The sequence below is a fragment of the Neofelis nebulosa genome, chromosome 5 (assembly GCF_028018385.1).
Source record: "Neofelis nebulosa isolate mNeoNeb1 chromosome 5, mNeoNeb1.pri, whole genome shotgun sequence".
Lineage (NCBI taxonomy): Eukaryota > Metazoa > Chordata > Mammalia > Carnivora > Felidae > Neofelis > Neofelis nebulosa.
The window spans coordinates 27,135,688-27,156,150 of NC_080786.1; the positions used below are offsets into that span (position 1 = coordinate 27,135,688).

General features: G+C 39.9%; 1 protein-coding gene across 6 annotated transcripts in view; it reads left to right on the top strand.

Moving 5' to 3' along the window:
- ATP2C1 (ATPase secretory pathway Ca2+ transporting 1) overlaps positions 1-20,463 on the top strand; it is a 172,082-nt gene that overhangs the window by 20,013 nt on the left and 131,606 nt on the right. The window contains exons 1-2 of one of the 6 annotated variants that reach the window (XM_058729874.1): positions 15,478-15,766; positions 16,057-16,239. The exons of 4 other annotated variants lie outside the window; for them this stretch is intronic. In XM_058729874.1, the coding sequence (XP_058585857.1) occupies positions 16,234-16,239 (6 nt within the window). In that variant the 5' untranslated portion in view covers positions 15,478-15,766; positions 16,057-16,233. Of the gene's footprint in view, positions 1-15,477; positions 15,767-16,056; positions 16,240-20,463 lie in introns of those variants that run through there. One more of the 6 variants, XM_058729875.1, reaches the window with a different exon arrangement.

Below are 20,463 nucleotides of genomic sequence, written 5' to 3' on the forward strand. Positions count from 1 at the left end.
TTCTAAGATAAGGACAGTTGGTTTTAATTCCTCAAAGAACTAGGCTTTAGCCATTCATCAAGGGGCTAAACCATTCATCCAACTACATTATCCTCGGTTTGCCCCTTTATATCAGGGAGATCTTTAACTAAGATGGAAATCAAAAAGATTCTTATGTTCTGGATTTAGAACTGTCTTTGGAATGCTTTGGTAAATCCTTTCACAAAGATTTCAGGACGTTTATTTCCCTGTGGGTACATTTAGTTCAGAAGAGCATTTTAAAAGTTATATCAGGCCCTTAATATCAGCTTCCAATTTGGCCAATTTCTGACCACAGAGCAACTTTGAAAAAAAATCCTTTCAGGTATCTTCTCAGTTTTCAGCTGGGACAAACAGTGAATATTCCTGACAGTATTGAATAGCCCCTTGGATGCAAGAGGCATCCCCAAAGAGGCTACACAAGATATTAACGTCCCAAGATCCAGAGCCACTCCCAAAGCAGCCAAGAGAAAGAAAGACTTAGGTAATTTCTCTGAGGGCTGGCAGCAGTTTGGTAGGACCCTAGATGCAAACGGAGTTTAACTCACATTTCTGTCCAGCTATATCTAATCATAAATGGGGTACAACTGGCTATATTTTGAAGTCTTCAACCTGACAGTTACCAAACCAAGTTCTCAGGACACAAAACAAGACAAATAAGAAGGTAATGGCTGTCACTGGGAGAGAAGAGATTAATACCAATGAGTCTGGATTTGGAGAGGAAGGGACAGCATGAAATTTTATTTTCTTCCTTCCACCAGGCATTATAGACAGAGGTTTGGGAGAGCTGACTCTGGTATGAATTCTCACCCTTTGCTGGCTTCTGGCAACTTTTCCAGGATCCCATATGTAGGCTCTAGTATTTATCAGAATTTAGTAAAGATTTCAATTAATTTTAATTTTAGTTTCTCTTGGCTGTTTAGGGGAATAATGTAGCAGTTTACCAGAAAAACCTTCAGAGTCCTGTCAACCCTGCAAGAGTCCATATGGGAACCCTCCTTCCAAGGTAGATATGGGGGCATCTGTAGGGCCACTACCTTGTTGGATTTTTGTTTAACAGTCTTGTAGTCTCTTCAGAGTGGAACGATAATTCAGATAGAGGATTACTAGAAAGAGTGCTCAAATACAGAATAGAGGGGAGTGGTAGGAGTTACGTCATTCTTATAATCTTTGGTTTTGAGTATCTCTTATGTCTTTAGTTTTCCATCAGCCTTTTGCAACAAATCTTTTCATGAAGCTACTTTGGAATTTTGCAGCCTTTTGAAGGCTTCTGCATGCCAATGAAAATAGGTATCCAATTCTGTTTGTTTGATTTAGTAACCTTTGCTTTCAAGTACACTTTAAATGAACAATATTGTCTAGTTGGTACAGTCCCTGTAATGGCCATTGTAACTCTTGGTTGTTTTTAGTAAGATTTTCCCATTTTTGTAGATATCTACAGTTTCTGGGACCATAGTTCTCAGACATAAAATAAGCAGGTGTCCTAGAAGGTGGTACACTCAGTTCTTTGGAACTTAAGGATCTTATTTCTTTAGCTACACCTTGGGTCTTTGGGAGCCAAATTTATACCTAAAAGGGATGTGACTCCAGGTTGGGGTATGTGTGGTGTTTTACAGTGTACCTTGTTGCACAGAAATTTTTAAGTGCTTGACTCATACATAAAACTTTATGGCTTTTGGCTTGTGAGATTATCATTAGCAATAGCCTCTACCTACACAAAACAATACAAACAAGCATATGCACAATAACACACCAGAAGTAACCAAAGAGATGTTACTGCAGACTGACCGATAAAAGGCCTTATGGGTACCACTGGCAATTTCCAACATGGAACTGGGGGACTGGGGAAAGGTCTGAACCAGCATACCCCATCAAATGGGAACTGGGGACTAGGATTCCAACCAAATGAGGAACTGTGGACAAACCAAGGGCTAATGACTCAAGTTCCAGGTAGAAACTTCTACCAGATCAAACTGACCTGCTAAGTCCTAGACTGAGAATTATGGACTAAACCAAGGGCTAAGGCCTGTCATTCTTTTAGAGCCTTCTGTCTGTCTAAACTGACCCTTTGATGTGGACTAGAAAGCCAATTAGATCCTGAGCTCAATACAAAGGCAGCAGAGCTCAGAACCAAGAGGAATTTATCCACAGCCTTCAGAAATGGTGAGAAAGACCGAGAGTTCAAAGGGTTCATAGATACTAGTGCCTGTGTTTCCCATCCCAGAATCCACCAGAAATTTCCTTTGGATCCCCCTGCTGCCAACAAATCTGTTAAAAAACAAAATTCATCTGAGTACATTTTAAAGACCTTATTGGCTTTATTTAACAATTTGTGAATTGGGCAGCATCCCAACTAGATCTGAGAAGTTGTATAAAATAAAACACTTCTACAGGAAGAAGGGAAAAGGGTAAGGAAGTTGTACTAAAAAAAGCAGATTGGTTGTGGCAAGGTCATCTTCCTTCAGGGGACAGTAGGGGTCTATCAGAAAGATTACCCCACTAGTGCTAACCAGGTGATTCCAAATTGACTAATTTAAGATCTCATTCCTGGGAGATGCTAAAACTGTAATTAAATTGGGTATTAGGTCTCAGTTTGGTGACATGAGACTTAGCATAAATGACTCCACTTTGGGCCTGCTGTCCCTTTAAAAAAAATTTTTTTTTAACGTTTATTTATTTTTGAGACAGAGAGAGACAGAGCATGAACGGGGGAGGGTCAGAGAGAGAGGGAGACACAGAATTTGAAACAGGCTCCAGGCTCTAAGCTGTCAGCACAGAGCCCGACGCAGGGCTTGAACTCATGGACCGCGAGATCATGACCTGAGCCGAAGTCGGATGCTTAACCGACTGAGCCACCCAGGCGCCCCCTGCTGTCCCTTTTTTAACAGACGTTTAAAAATTACTCAATTTGGGGGAACTTCTTTTAAGAAAAAGAATACAAAATTGTAACTATTAAATTAGAGACATAGTGACTATTAGAATAGAATAAGAAATCACAACAAATTTGGGTGACAAATTTAAGATCACAAAATCTGGAAAAATATGTGTTTTAACTAATTAATGCATCCTAAGATGTTTTGTTCATACATTTGGACTATAGATTCTTTAATGACCAGTTTACTTGACAATGATTTTCTAATAGTCTCTAAAGAGATAATAACAAATAATCCAGACACTCTTTTAACATATTTAACTAATATTTGTTTTTTATTAGAGTATAAAAAAGCTCCATAAACTAGCTTCTGGTTCTCTTTCTCCACCCACATACTTCAGGTGCTGGGCACCAGTGGATGCATTTATAATAAGGTTTTCAGGCCTTGTGATTTAGAATAGCAGGAAGTAGAAATATTCTTGGATGTCCTTTCTCTACCAGCACAGCCAGCAATAACTTAACCATACACAGATATGTGCACAACCCACATTTGTATAAATGAAATCCAAATCCAAATGAAACCTAAACGTATCTCCATCTCAACTTCCTTTAAGCCAGATCCAAAATTTTGCCCTAGGGCACTCCAATGCTACCTGATAGGAGAATTGTGACAGAGGAAAAGTTGGCCAAAAGAGTAACTCTAAAATCAACCGCCGTAAAAACATCCTTTGGAAATGTTACCAAGCCGTAAGACCATCAAAACTTTGCTAGAATCTCTTTAAGGGCCTTTAAAGGGGCCTCTGTAAGTGAAGGGCTCTGAAACTTAAGTTTCCTTGGTTTCCAAGAAAATTAGCTCTGGAGGAAAGTATGACACAAAAAACGACATTTATACCACACATGATGCACAAGAGTCAATGCCACAGGGTGGCTTTAAAAGTAATGTTGTGTGTGGTCTTACTCTGAGCAGCTCCCAACTCCATGGAATGAGAGGATGTTCTTTCAGTGTGTTTTACTCTGTAGTAAGTAGCACTATGAAAATGGGGATGTTCTGATACTGCTAAAACTCAAAGGTTCACCCACCCACACAACCCCATTTATATTTGTTATTTGTTATGGAATAATTTGCAAATACAACAGATCTCAAAACTCCCATATTGGTGTAATTGGTATTAAACACACCGTTTACTATCCTTCCAAGCAGGCCAGTTAACACACACAGAGAAAAAGCATCTTATTGTTGTTAAAGACTACGGAGCAGAAAGATTATAGCATGAAAGAAAGTCTTTAAGAATTCATTAAGATGTAATCAAGCTATTGCAAACTCATCTGTTATTTGCAATTATAATATAGTTACTGTAACTTGTCTCTGGATAAAATCACCTTTATGTTGGATTTCTTTGCTTAATTTTGCTCCTTGGTGATGTATTCAAATGCCCAGTTTTCTCATGTACATCTTCCTCTTGCTAGAAACTCCTGACTCATCTTCCTCTTCTTCCTTCATTATACAAATAACTGTCCTTAAATGTTGGCAGTCCTTAAAATTGTGTCCTATACCATTAACTCTATTATAATATTTGCCACTAGACTATGACCTATAAGTACATATCAAAATAAATAAAGCTTATCACAGTAGTATTTTGGTCTTATATATGAGTGCATAGTTTGTAATCAAATTGCTTACATTGATTGAATCAGGTAAAACCCTATTTCATTAGTCTTTAAAACAATTGTTTTGCTCTGTCCCCAACACATAGTTTCTGTATAATGTACTTCAGAAAAAAAAGTGTATATCTTCTGAAATGTTATATAGCTTTTTTTATTTTTAAAGGATCAAACTATTTCTCTAAGGAATAAACTGCTTCAATAGAATGGCATTTTCCACTTATGAAGATTTCCCCCACTTCATTCATCTAACTGGGCTGCTAAAACTTGATACACCTGGTCAAAGAAGCATTGTTCCAAAGGTTCTGACTTGAAGCAAGAAAACAAGGACTGGCTTATGGCTGGAGCACAACTAATGCTCCATTGCCCATGCGGTGTACCTCTAATTTTTGTTTTCCTCCATGCCAAACTGTGGCTATGATGATATGATGCTCAGGGTTATTTAAGAGGGGAAAAATATGATCTCTTTATGGTCTTAATGTCCTTTCTCCTGGTCATTTAAAATAACTCATTTTAGGCCAACAGGTATCTACTCAAAGAAGTTCAAAGCCCTATAATTTTAAGAATCAAAATTCTTTTAAGAATTTAAGTCATTCTTTTAGAAATGCTGGAGGAGGCTTAAAATACTGATAAACAGATATATTCTCTCATGCTATTTTTTTTTTTTTAGAATTGAGGACTATTGGCATGATCAAAATATTTTCAGATGAAAGTTTTAAGTTTCCTGTAAACCGGTGCTCAAATTTTAGCACTGGTATCATATGAAGGAACAGTTAAATTATAGTATGCGTGTGCTACTCCCAGAGTTGTTAATTCAGTAGTCTGAGGTGGGGCCACAGAATTTACACTTGTACAAAGTTCCCATGTGGTAGGGACCACAGTTTGAGAACCACTGATGAAGATCATTTGGTGATGCATATTTTCAAAACCAGAGCTGACAGGGGTTGTACCTTCTCAAGCATGTATACTATTTGGAAGATGGAGAGTCATTTCCAAAGTCTGGGGGATACTGATGATGATTTAAAGTTTCATAGATTCTTAAAAAAATTTTTTTAAGTTTATTTATTTTGAGAGAGAGAGAGAGAGAGAGAGGTGGAGGGAGAGAGAGAGCATGCACAAGCAGGGGAGGGGCAGAGAGAAGGAGAGACAGAATCCCAAGCAGGTTCCATGCCATCAGTGCAGAACCCAGTGTGGGGCTCTAACTCACAAACTGTGAGATTATGACCTGAGCAGAGATCGAGAGGCGGATGGTTAAATGCCACTCAGGCACCCCAAAGCTTCACAGATTCTTAACTTAGGCTGCCCATGCCTAGTAGCATCATATAATTTTCCGTAATGCAAGAAGTCATTAAACAGTGTCTTGCTATAAGTGTTGTAGGATCCCTGAGCCAGACAGTCAAGAAAGAATTCTTGAGACATGGTGCAACTTATTATTTAAGTAGCACAGAGATAAGAGCCATGCATGGCAGACAGAGCTGCACCTTTGCTGTATGAAGTTACATGCCTAATGCTCAAGTATGAGGAGATGTACGGCAGTATTAGATCCTAAATGTTTTCTTTGAATTTCTACTCGTGCAGGTACTTTCACAGAATGTCTCTGGTGTTTATCATTCAGCTGGATATTAATTAACTATTGGTGAGATGCACAGGCAGTCATAAGACCCTTTAAGAATGTAGCAACCAGTATGTATTTGATCCTTATCAGAACTATGCAGGCTGTAGATCAGCCTTCTGGGCTAAAGGTGAACATTTTTCTGCTTCTGTCCTTCATCATAAGAATAATCTAAAATCTCTTTATCTTTTTAATTCCTTCTTTTGTAGCTGTTTAGTCACTAAAATGACGTTGCAACTGAGATTTTTGTTAATTTAAATTATGGAATATAATAGTTGTATATCCTCCATACTATCTAAAGCCATTATGAAGTTTTAATATTAAAAACAAAATCTTTTAATTTTTCCTTGCCCACAGTCTGGTTAATATGTAAATATAATTATAAGCTCAGAAGAAAGAAAAATTTACCACTCAGAAAGATAAGTATTCCTATACCTTTCAGTGGCTTTTAGATCCTCAGAACGTGTGCTTTATATGTATTCTGATTTTTCAATAAGGCATGTTAATGAACATGTCTCAATTACCTATTGAATAATCTCTCTAAAATGCCTGTCTGTAATTATTTACTCTTAGGATTATACTTTCATTTTAGCAGTAATTTCAACTCTGAGAAGATAAACCCAAGGGATTCTAGAATAGCTTCTGCTTGGCATGATTTCCCCAGTGTCCAAAGGTTAAATAAGTGAATGGATGTAGACAATGACCAATGATGTTGTAAAATAAAGCCCTTATTAATTAATGCATTCTTGAATGTCATCAAACAAGCTATGGGGCAGATATCTTAGGTTCGGGAATTAATGGCCATCAGAGTTGCAGGGTGCCCCATTGAGCTGAAAGATGCAAGAATTTAACAAAACAAATGATAAATTGTAAAAGGTAATTCAATAAACAGGGCAGCTTCTAAAATATTCTCTCATGGGTCACTGAAGAAGCATTAAGGAAACTGAAGTCAAGATGGATATTTGACTCCTGACTTTGACATTGAGGAGTGAGAAATTCTTGTGCAAAGAGCTTCCTTCACCTGTGTGAGTCCCAGCCTTGTCAGCTATGAAAAGCAATTAACAAGATCTAGTCTGCTTACCTCACATGGTTGTGAGGATTAAATTTAATTATGTACATGGAACTGTTAGGCCAACTGAAAAGCCCTAAACAAATGTGTAGTTTTGTTGGCTGTTCACTGAAAATTGATTCTCATTTCCCTAAAAGTAATACAAATTCTTTAATCAAATATGCAATCTTTACCTTTCCAAGTGCTTTTTGAGGGTTAAAATGAACAATTAATCATTTAAACCAGGGAAGAATATATTAAGATTTTTTTTCTTTAAAAAAAAATTTTTTTTTAATGTTTATTTATTTTTGAGAGAGACAGAGGCAGAATGTGAGTGGGTTAGGGGCAGAGAGACAGGGAGACACAGAAGCAGAAGCAGGCTCCAGGCTCCCAGCTGTCAGCACAGAGCCCGATGCGGGGCTCAAACTCACCAGCTGTGAGATCTTGACCTGAGCCGAAGATGGACGCTCAACCGACTGAGCCACCCAGGCGCCCCTTAAGATATTTTTCTTAACATTATAGCTTTTTAACTGCTCTAAGTCAGAAAATAAAAACAAGTTGATGTGCAAACTTCAAAATAAAAAATATTTTTGTCAAGTTTGTTTGGAAAAAAAATGACCGGCATACTTCAGGAAGGTGTAAACTTTATTTTAGCAATTTCACAGTAGAATCTATCACTAAGTAGTCATTAGCTGAATAATTAAACAAAAAAAAAAATTAAACAAGAAAAAGCCTGATGTTAGGGCACATAACTGTATAATAAAAATTTTTGTTTTGTTTTTAAGTTTATTTACTTTGAGAGAAAGAGAGCACAAGTGGGGGAGGAGCAGAGAGAGGGAGGGAGGGAGGGAGGGAGGGAGAGAGGGAGAGAGAGAGAGAGAGAGAGAGAGAGAGAGAGAGAGAGAAAGAGAGAGAGAATCCCAAGCAGGCTCCACACTGTCAGTGCAGAGCCCAATGCAGGGCTCAAGCTCACAAACCGTGAGATTATAACCTGAGCTGAAATCAGGAGTCCGGGGTTTAACTGACTGAACCACCCAGGCACCCCTAAAAATTCTGAAATCTAACTAGTTTTCAAGAGTTATGTGCAGTTACATAATTTAAAAATACTCCTCATTAGTAATAAGTAAAATTTGTTAAAGGAGTTTTTGAAATTAATAGCCAATTTTTTACTAATATGCTAATATGGAAAACCTTTAATTTAAAAAAACAGAGGGGTGCTTGGGTGGCTCATTCCGTTGAGTGTCTGAATTTGGCTCAGGTAAAGATCTGGCAGTTCGTGGGTTTGAGTCCTGCATCGGGCTCTGTACTGACAGCTCAGAGCCTGGATCCTGCTTCTGATTCTGTGTCTCCCTCTCTCTCTGCTCCTCCCCTGCTCATGCTCTGTCTCTCTCAAAAATAAATAATAAACATTAAAAAATTAAAAAACAAACCGGTAACACTCCCTTGTTCAGTTTTTTCTGACTTACATCTTGTTCCGTAACTTCCCACTGATTAACATTGCCTTTAATATTAAGGTACTTTATTTAATATTTTATCATTTCATATGACATAGTACTTTGAATTCTTTTAACTTGTGTAGGAGCAGCCAAAGCATCAACCAATACATTAACCTGTTTATCTAAAGTAAACTGTTTTTTTCTCATTTAGAACTCTGTCAATTAGGATGCTTCTAGCTGCAAGTAACAGAAAATATAATTTACTATCTCATATTAAAGGAAGTCCTGTGGTAGGACAGGCTGCAGGATTGGTTGATTTGTTAGCATAATTATGTATTAAAAGACTTGGCTTCCTCAGATCACTGCTTTGTCATCTGTGGTGGTGGCTTTTCTGAAGAAGAGGGGAAAGATGGGTAATAAGGTGGCTGCAGCACTTCCAAGCATTCAGAATTATGGGGAGGGCTTGTTAAATCACAGATTGCTAAATCCAACCACCCAGAATTTCTGACTCAGTAGGTCTGAGTGGGAACTGAGAATCTGCATTGCTAATGAGTTCCCAAGTGATGCTGCTGCTCCTGGTAGTGGGGGCCACACATTGAGAAACACTAATTTAGACTAAAGATCCTGGAGGGGAATGGATGATTGAGGATCACTGGTAACATTCATTACAAGATGTCCTTTATCATTTGGAATATAACAGAGAGTTCCTTTTGCTCTCCTCATAAGGCCTGATGCCATTTCTAGTTTGTCAGCTTCCTGTTCAATATTCTACAGAGGGACAGTGCTCACTTAGAATATCAATAGTCCTATGGTTGAGGTAGCAGTTTCTTAGAAAATCGTTTTGCATTCAACTGTTTGAACCAGGGACTGGTTGAGCCAGTTCAAGCCCCACGTTTGTACTTCAGCTTATTTGTTCCTGTCCTGTAGAAAGCTTTATTCCCCTTTCTTTCCAGAATCCCCATTTTCTTAATTCCCCAAATATAGAATATTTGGCAATATTAGGTTATTTCTAATATCTTGTGAAATAGGTTACGTGAACATTGCCTTTTATAACCAAGAAAGCAAAGTTGCCTGAAGGTATATAATGTGCTGCTAATCTAATTTTCAATATATATTTTTTAAAGTTTCATTTATTTTTGAGAGAGCGAGCAAGTGAGTGGGGGAGAGAATCCCAAGCAGGCTTTGCACTGTCAGTGCTTGCAGCCTGCCGCAGGGCTCAAACCCACAAACTGGGAGGTCATTACGTGAGCTGAAAGCAAGAGCAGAACGCCTAACCAATGAGCTATCCAGGCAGCCCTGCTAATCTAATTTTCCATCTGATTGTTATTTGTAGTGATGAATTTTCTAACCTCAAGATTTAACAGTTTGCTTGTGTTGCAAAAACTCCTTCCTGCCAATTTGTAATTCTCCTTCTCTATCATCAGTCTTGCAAACCATCTTATCAAGTTGCAATTCTCCTTTCTCTGTTAGCTATTTCATAATAAACCTTTTGGTGTGGCTTCCTTATTTTGTGTAGTATGCTCAATATGAATATGGTCTGTTTGCCTGACTGTCCAGGGCTAAACTTCAGAATCCTCATAAAACCTTAGGCAACTTCTGCGCTGATCACCCTCTCTAATTTATTACCATAATGGCATTTTTTGTGCCTTTTTTCTCATTTGTTCTCACATCAGGAAGCACAGTGGAGAGAGATGATTTCTGCAGGGGGCCTGGAAGGACTTGGGACAAGTTCAGGCAAAGATGCAAGCTTTGCAAAAAATATTTGACTTCTGGAAAATGGTGGGCTAGAAAATTTCTAAGTGCAAAATGTACCATTTTGGCAGTCTGAGGAAATGCAACCTTTCCCAAGGCTCTCTCAGACCTCAGTGTGCAACACAGTAAAGAGAGAGATGAAAAATGTTTTTGATGAGAAATTGAGGAAGCATATAAACGGAGGGAGGAGGCCTAGGCTATTACTGCAGACACAGCAGGGGGCCAGCAGATAAAATATAGAATCTGTTTGATAGTTTCAATTAATTTATGACAACCAACCCACCTGCAAAACTTTTCAAACTTAGTAGAAGATGCTGGCCAGTGCCAATTTAATGTAGTTGGCTATTCTAAGGCCTGTTGCTTAAACCTAGTCTCTAAGCTGTCTTGTCTAAGAATTAAAATTCTGTGTTTTGGGGCGCCTGGGTGGCGCAGTCGGTTAAGCGTCCGACTTCAGCCAGGTCACGATCTCGCGGTCCGTGAGTTCGAGCCCCGCGTCAGGCTCTGGGCTGATGGCTCGGAGCCTGGAGCCTGTTTCTGATTCTGTGTCTCCCTCTCTCTCTGCCCCTCCCCCGTTCATGCTCTCTCTCTGTCCCAAAAATAAATTAAAAAAAAAAAAATAAAATTCTGTGTTTTGATCCTAAGGTAATAACTGAAGACTGTGCAGGAAATTATAACGCTTTGACTCTGTCAGGCATTGACACACATGCCATCAAAATCCAAAGCACAAGCTCAGCTGACATTTCCTTTGTGCATGGAAGCAGCCATCTCAACATTGTTATCTTTTAATTTCAATTAAACCCATGGTTACCTGGGTTCAAAATCTGGGTGTGAAATTCCATCTTCTCTGAGCATTGCTCAGGTTTTAATACTTCTTACAATGATTAGGACTTCTTGTTCAGACCAAGTTGTCCTAGCTAACCTCTTTGTGGTTTGAATATTTAAGTTTACTTTTAAATGTCGGAAAATCCCTGAATTCTTCTTTGCTTTACAGGAAAGTAGAAGCTCATGCTTTAGTTTGATCATAGGTAGCAAGTAGCAAAGTCAAAGATTGGATTGTTTTTTTTTTTTTAAAGGTGGAATTATGTTTATTCATTCAGCAACAAATATGTATTTATGATGACCATTTTCCAGATTACCTATTTATTCAATAGGTCTTTATTATGGTCTTTACTACAGACAAAATAGTTTTTGGCACAGAGATGAATTAGGCTGGTTTGGAAACTAGACAGAATATCTTAAAAAAAATTTTTTTTAATGTTTATTTATTTTTGACAGAGAGAGAGAGAGAGAGATGGAGCATGAGCGGGGGAGGGGCAGAGAGAGAGAGGGAGACAGAATCAGAAGCAGTCTCCAGGCTCTGAGCAAGCTGTCAGCACATAGCCTGACACGGGGCTCGAACCCACAGACTGGGAGATCATGACCTTGAGCCGAAGTCGGATGCTCAACCGACTGAGCCACCTAGGCGCCCCATAGAGTATCTTTTAAATGGGTACATTTTTACCTCAAGATAAATCTTGGAGTGTATGTAATATGGTATATTGTGTGTCTGTTTTGTGTGGAAATAGTGAAGTCCAGAGTCAACCTCTGGATATGGGACTCCAACTCACTTTGATCTTTTTCCTTCTCTTTCTATCTTTACCTCTGCCCCCCCCCCACCCCTCCCCTCCAATCCAGAAGATTGGTAGTAAATACGAAAGATCCCAAATATCACCATAGGCTCAGAACGTGTTGAATGGGGAAACTGAGTCACACATAAACTTTAAAAATTAAAAAAGTACACTTTAAATTCTCTAGTTTCTTCCGCTCAGTTTCAGCAAGCATTTCACGTTTAGAATGCTAGCAAGGGTGGAAGCTATGCAATTTTGTGGGCTAATAAAATACTTGTAAAGTACTTGCCTATCTCTGTGCTAATAAAGCCAAAACACAGGTAGCAGCTCATTTTTATTCTTGCTTCTAATTTTTACTCTTCCAGCACTGCTAAGACACAGAACCAAGCAGATGGATAGCAATTCTGGCAGGTGTTTGTTAGACACTTATTCTGCCTGACACTGCTTATAGTAAAAGGCTGTACTTCCCCAAATTTGACCCTTAGCATGTCCTTTTCCCATAGGAAGAAAAATATTTCGGCTCTTCCGTTGAGTGGGTTAGCTTATAAAAATAAAGTGTCATGTCTTTAGATGCTTTTAAAATATCTACCTTGAAAAAAAATGACAACTTCTTTTCTAGCCCCTGGATACAATTCCTTAACTATTAACCTTTGGTACTTAAAACAAGGTTAAAATAGCCTTTAAAATAAAACATTGAGGAACTATTTTGAAATAACCTTTTCCAGGTTAATTTTTACATCCCAAAAGGCCACATATTCCATTATTATCCAGGTTTATAAAAATGCCAGCTATCAAATTTCATACTAAAAACAAGATGCTCACATCCTTTGTGCAATAAGGCATAGTATAAATAAAATTAGAACACCATGACTGTTCCTTCCTCAATCTTCCCTATTTGTAACATTTCCCCCAAGCAGAGATGCCTGACAAATTCTCCTTTATTGCTCATATGTGAACACTTTTTGCATCAGATACATAATTAATTTTGTAGGTTAAATATTCAGAACAGGAGTAGATTTTTAGAGCATTGATTCACAAAGAAGAAATAAGAGGGAACTTGAACATAATACATTTCATTGTCATTAATCTCATTCTAGCTAAGAGTCAATGCTTTTGCTTGTTTCTCTGTATAATAATCTTATATTTTTATAATGCCTATAATTTACAACCTACCTTCACTTTATCAGATCCTCACAACAATCTTTTGAGGGATAGAAGGATAGTTATTATGCCTACATCTGTATCTAAAATATCATTCTATGTATGTATATTGTGCAGTGTACATATAGTTTAGTCCCCTTCCCCCAAGATGAGGAGGTAGAGATTGCTACACAAAAGTCTCATGGCAGGTTAGCTGGTCATAGGAATAAACGCTGGGAAAAGGAAGAGGTTTCCGAGGCTCATGGCTAAAGCATTCCCCACTGCTCTGGCTTGAATAGTGTTAATACATGCTGTCTTTCATATACGTAGGAAGTCAAAGTTGGTGCTACTGATGTTGGCTAGTTTGGTGGAAGAGGTGTTCAGACACAGAACAGAACATCACTGTGAAGATGTATTGATGAGGTTGAAAGATCTGCTGAGTGGTTGAACCAGCTATCCTTTAAGGCTTTTTGCTGCTCTCAAGCCCAGGAATTGGTGAGATGACTAACGGTGGAATAAGAATGCAATATATAACACTTCTTCTGGACAAAGCCGGTTTTATCCAGTTTTTTACCTTAGCAATAGGAACAATGGCCTTCACAATTTAGGCAACCAAAAAGTAAAATTTCCGTGTCAGCTACTTTGGGTGTAAGGCATGGGGTGATACATCCTTTGGGGAGTTAATTATGAATTTAGTGTTAATGCTGGAGTATTGGAGGACACAACAGATAATTCTGAAGTTACCTCAGATAAAATGTCTGAGCTAACTAAAGAAACCCAATATCAAATTCTGTACTGTGAAATTACCCTCTTTGTAAGATCATATGTTCATATCAAATAATGTCTACTTTTACAGTTTCTACTTTAGATGCTAATGTTTTTGGTAGTATGCTGTGCTGTCAAGGTCCAATAAGTATAGTAACTAATAATCATTACAAATTGTTTACAACATTGAGCAAGAGATAGCACATTCATCGTTGTACAAATGAGACTTATAACACCACCGGGTAGACAAAATTCACTAACCATGTAAGCCAAAGGTGTGTCATAGATAGTAACTCTGAGACTAGAAACTAGTTCATCCTAATTTTTATGGTTTGTTTTGGAATTTAAAAGTGACTTCGTTGAATAAAATTTCAATGTTTCTTAATTGAAAAGTAAATCTAGAAAACTGTCCAGGACTTTTCATCCTAGACTAGTTTCACTTACTTGGGATTAAACAGGGAAGACAGGCAACCCGGTCCATTTGCTTATTTTGACGTTGAACATGTGGTCAGAGAACATACTGGGAAGTGTCACAGGACCTGAGATAAGGGGCAAGTTTTTAAAGAGAATACGTGTTGATGGAGAGAAATGTCTCTAGCACACAAGGGAGGACTTTTCTTCTGCGGTCTCTAGACAGTTCTTTGTGGAGGATGCGGTCGAACTCAGCAGGTGTAGCCCTGCCCTCTAGTGGATTTGGGTGCGAGAGGGCTTCAGTTTAGTTTCCTGTGCCTGGTTTACTAAGGTTTAGTAACATCAACCATCTATAAAAATCACTTATTGGGGGATCTGGATTAGATGCTGGCAAAAAAAACACAGCCAGTGGCCGAAGGCAACGCCCGTTCTTCGGCTTCTATCTCTGGACGCTCAATTTCTAGTTGTTCCAATCTTTCGAGTTCCACACACTTGAAATGAGTAAAAAAGGCTGAGCCCTCCCTTGAGCTCTGGGGCTGATCCCTGCCTCTCATTACATACAGGCACCGAAGCAGATCCCTCATCGGGACAGAACTTTGGGAAGTCGCCCGGCGATGACCTCCTCCCGCAGTCAGAGCAAAGAGGCCGTACAGGGGTCTGCAAGTGAGGGTGGGAAGTACCAGTGAGAACACCAGAGTCTCTCTGCGTTCGCCCCTTCCCTCGGAGGTCCTCGCGTCGTCTGCCGAGATTGTGACGGCCACCCCGACGGGAGGGGCTTCCTAAGTCGCCTTTGTTGAGGGAGCTCAAATACCTCCGGGACGGGGAGCATGCTCGAGCCTGCCCGCTTGGCCCGACCCCACGGCTGCCTCTTGAGAATGTGTGGCCGGGGCTGGGGAGCGGGCGGGTCTCCGACCCTCGCGCCCAGTGGGTGCGTAGAAACGGGCGGGCACCGTTCCCGGGGGTCAGCGAGGAATCTCCACAAGGCAGGTAGGGCCGGGGCGGGCCACGGGCCCCGCACGCCCCCCTCCGGTAGCGCTCCGCACCCAACCAGAGCCCTTTCGGGGCGGACCGCTCGGCCTTCGCTTCATTTCCGCCGTCTGCGCCTGTGCGTGCCAGTACGCGTGCGCGCCCTCCTCTCGCAGCGGAAGTAGTAGCGACAAAGCTCGGTCCACGGCGGGCCCGGGAGTGCGGGGCGTGCTGGGGCGGGGGGCGGCGGGGAGGGGCCGAGCGCAGGAGGCGGAGGCGGGAGCAGACCAGCGCGGCCGCGCCGAGCCGGCCGGGCCGACCGTGACGGGTCCCCTCACCTCCTCTCCTTTCCCCTCCCCGACCGCCCTCCCGTTCGCTCCTTCCTCACGCCGGGAGTAGGCTCCCGCCTGGCGCCGCCGCTCGGCGAGCCACTCCTCTTCGCCCCAGGCGCGCGGGGCGCTCCCGCGAGCCCCGCGGGTGAGTCCCCGCAGCCCGGAGGAAGGGAGTCTGGGGCTTTGGGAGGGCACCAGTATTACCTATTGCTTCCCATTTCCAGAAACTTCCAGGTCCTAAGGGAAGGGGCATCTGGGGATACCCCGGCTTGGGAGTGTCTCTAGGGCGCCGCCCCGCCGGCGTGAGCTGGGGGCGTTGCGGGCGATCGAGGGGGTGGGCGCGCGATCTGGGGGCTCCTGAGGTGGTGGCGGGGCGGGGGTCCCCCTCCTCGCCCTCTCTGTCGTCAGCGCCGCTTCTCCTGGTTTCTCTTGCAGATGCTGCTGCTAGGGGTGGTGGGAGCAGCCGTGGGACGTGTGGCCGGGAGAGGGGGTGACAGCCTGGGATTCCGGGGGCTTCTCTTCCTTGTCCCCTTCTGCTCTCTATTCCCAGTGTGGCCACGGCTGACACTAAAGACTTTGTAGCCATCAACCCAAGTGCAGTTTCGATGGAAAATGAAGGTAAAGGCCCCTGGCAGACGGGTTGCACCGCGGAGTTGAGGGTGTGGTGGTTTGATTTTAGTTGCCTGTTTGCACCTTTTTATTTTCCAGATTTTGTTTTATTTTTCCTTTGTGAAGTATACAAGGAATTACTTTCTTAGGATACTCGCTTTTATTTTGGAACAGGGCATTTCGGGATTCGAGGTGCTGTGGGCTGACTGAGCTTTATTCTGCTTTCCTGAGAAAGCTACTGTCTTTAGCTTAGGGAATGGAAGGAAGTTTTCATTTCAGATAGCATCTGTGCTTGTTTAAATAGCTATTTGAAAGGAATCACTGGAAGGGAAGTGGAAATGGAGAGGGAAGGGATGGACTGCATCTCTGTATTTGCATATCGAGACTTGATAATGGTCTGTGACTGGATTCGCTTGTAAGAACGAAAACAGTTTTTTATTAACGCAGATTTGTTTTTCAGCTTACACACACACACACACACAACTCTGAATTTAATGGAATGTTACGAGGTGATTTCCTTTCTTGAAGTTCCTCCCTATTTCAAAGCATCATTTAGGAAGGAGGTTGATGGTAGAATTTGTCCACTACACTTTGGACCACTAAATTATCATTCACATGTTACTTGATTCCTTTGGCCTCATTAAAATATTTAATCCTTTTCATTACACGCACTGGTTGTTTTTCAAAAGCATTGAACAGCTCTGGATATTGTTTTTTTCCTTCTGAAACAACCACACTTATTCTCTGGATGGTCTTGTGTGGGGTAGTCTTTTTTTCCCTCCCCGTGGTCTGCAAGATGCTATAAAAGATACTTACAGATTACAGTGTGTCCTCTTGTATCCTTTGGTTTTTAAAATCTGTATCTGGTACAAAGGAGCTGCAGTGGAGCTTACTGGTTGCTTCCTCACTTGTTTTTTCGTTTTTTGAGAATGTAAGCTTGATTGTCGTAAGTAGGACCGGTAGTTTAGAATAGATGTTTCTTATACGCATAATCTGTTTTGCTGCCTGAGACCCCTGGGATATGTGGGAAATAAGAGAGTCACGATTATATTGCTCAGTTTTACTCTGGATGGATAACTGGTGGAAGACATTTTCTGAAATACCAAAGTACCTAACTGCAGAGGAGTTATACTATCTAATTGGGTCTTTAGAAACAGCATTTGAAAGCAGTAATGTTTTTGTCTGGTGGTATGGACGAATCACTTTTCTGAGGCTTTCTCTTCTTTGTTTTTTGGTTTACAGATTTCAGAAAGGCAAATCCTTTCTTCACAAGAGACAAAGAATATTAAATGCATTCATTCATGTACCTGTTTCTTGGTAGTTGTATTTTAAATTACATCTGTATCTTGAACTTCTGCTTTCAGAATGTTAACAGATTTAAGAGAGTAGCCTAAAGTAGGTGTATTCTTAGATGTTGCTTTTGTTTCTTCATCTCTTAGGAAAAGGAGCATGACTAATAAAGATGACTCTCATATTGTCTATTGACGTGAGGGAGTGGTTGTGAGATGGGAGCATGGTGCATGCTTGTGTCTGACTGAGTGTATTATGTGGCCTCATAATAAAAGATTATACAGTTCTTAAAAACTTAAAGGGTTTGTTGTTGTTTTTTTTGCCTCATAATAATCAAGAGGCCATTTTTGGCAGTTTCTCATTACCATAAAATTTTTTTTCATAGTTAAACATCTTTAAGGAGAATTTGTATAAATCTAGAGTTTTCAGTGGGCTATTTTGAAATACATAGAATATCATTGCTTTCCTTTTTTATAGTTTGTATCTTCCCTTGACATGGTGTAGTAACATCTTGGGAGTGTGAAAAAAAAGTGCATTCAAATCATGCCTTAACCCGTAAAAGTTGTGTGACTTTAAGCAGATTACAGTTGACCCTTGAACAATGTGCTGTTTAAGGGCGCCATCCCCCCCAGTTAAAAATGTACTATAACTTTTGACTCCCCCAGAACTTAACTACTAACAGCTTATTGTTGGCTGGAAGTCATACTGATAATAAGGTTGATTAACACAGTATATACTGTATTCTTACAAGAAAGTAAGCTAGAGAAACAAGAATGTTAAGAGAATTAAAAGGAAGAGAAAATACATTCACATTACTGTATAAAATCTACATGTAAGTGGACACGTGTGGTTCAAACCTGGGTTCAGTGGTCAACTGTATTTCACCTTTTTTAGCCTCTGTTTCCTCATCTATAAATTAGGATTGATGATACTTAGCTTCATAGTTAAGACGGTAAAATCAGAAACCTCTAGGGAGAGAAGAAGGTATTTAAGAGCATGCACTGCGGAGCTTGGCAAACTGACTTGAATGCCAAATCCCCACTTAGCATAATTTGGCCTTGTGCAAATTATTAAAGCTTTTTGTACTTCAGTTTCTTCATCTATAAAATAAGGGTATTGATAAAACCTACCATATGAGGTTATAAACATTTAGAACAATATCTGACATATCATAAGTGCTCAATAAATAATTGTTATAAATAGCCTAACCCAGTGTTTGTCCGCTACTATGCCATCTGGCATTAATGTTGTCATAAGAGTTGAATGTTGAGAGGAAGAGTAGTAGTGGCTCTGTGAAGTTGCCATTATTAGTTAGGGGATGGGTGAGTTAAGTACAGGATTTTCTACAGTGTTATAGCTTTAATTCTGTAGAGAAAGTTGGGGCTCCAGCAAGAAACCAGGGGCCAGTGTGGAAGGAGACAGGTTTGGATTTGAATCCTGATTGATAACATTTTCCTCTTCTAAAAAAAAATCTGATGAGTTACTATGCTTCTGAGTTTTCCCATCTGTAAATGGGATAGTGCCGTCTTGGAGGTTTGATGTGAGGAATAAATGAAGCCTGGTAGGTGAAGTGCCCAGAATGATGGTTGACATATGGTTAGCATGCATGAGTGATTGACTCCTCTAGTTGGTATGTAGATAAATTACATCTCTAGGAATGTATAGGGAAGAATTGATGGTGGCTCCCAGAGGCCACTAGCATGGAGGTTCTTAGGTAGTGTGCATTGTCTACAATGGTTGTTGGGGGAATGACTTCATCCTTGTGGTTCCTTTCGACAATGGTGGTAAATTTTTTTTGGCACTTCAGTTTCAGTTCTTCTGGACCTTTATCCCATGTCTCATTTAAATTGTATCAGCAAAGCTTAACCGGTTTTGAGCCTTAGCTTCCAGGATGCTTCCTGAATATTTCCTGCCAGTCACTGGAGGTACTTGAAGTGTTAATTTCCTGGAGTTTCAGAGATTGGTCCTAGACATCTATTTGTAGAACTCCTTTTGCATGTTTGAAACTCCTCTTTGCATGTTTATTTTGAATTTAAACAGATACCACCTAGGAGTCTGAGATATACAGGTAAATGGCTCTTTTCCTGATTTAAAAAAAAATTAATTATTTGTGTTTAAAAGAATGGCTTATTAGAAAAGATATTTCTAGCTGGAGAATTTTGCAAATAGTTTCTTTTTCCCACTAATGGATTTTTTTCTTTTGAATAAATTTGGTCTTTTTCATAGAAAAATATAAACTTAATGTACAGGAAACTAGTGGATAGAAATGTAATAATCTGCAAGATTTCAGGACATGTTTATAGCTATAGGCAGGGCTGGTATAGGTCTAGAATAAATTCCTTTGATCTCTTTGGATAGCATTTGAAAATGATAGTATGTTTATTTACTCGTTACTTTAAAAATAGTTTTTGGTCAAATTGTTAATCATCTAAGAATGCCTCAAGAAAAGATTGTATGTTAGGATAAGGATAGTTGGAGGAACTGCCAGTAAAACAGACGGGAAACCACCTTAATTGCCTTCCTGTAACTAGAAATAGGAAGCCAGGTTATAAAAATATTTTATACCTTTAGGTGTGGAAAACATAATTTTGTTTGCACTTTTGTCAATAAAGTAATATTCTTAATATTTCTAGAAAAGAGTCGAAACTGAAAGAGATTTATTTATATAACAGCATCTTATAAAATGTAGTAATTTAACCCAGAGAAAGGATGCTACACAGATTATTTGTAAGCAGTAGCTTTCTGACAGTTGAATTCTAAATACTTGATTTGTTTTAATGTTTTTATCATTCATTTAATGTCAGCGGAATTGAACTGTTAACTGCAGCAGTATCAATCAAAATAGTCTCCTAGGAATATACCCCTTGAGGCTCAAGGTTGATTTTCTTTTGAGATCTTGGTTAACCATAATATGTTTAACAAGGTTGTATTTTGTTCTAAAGC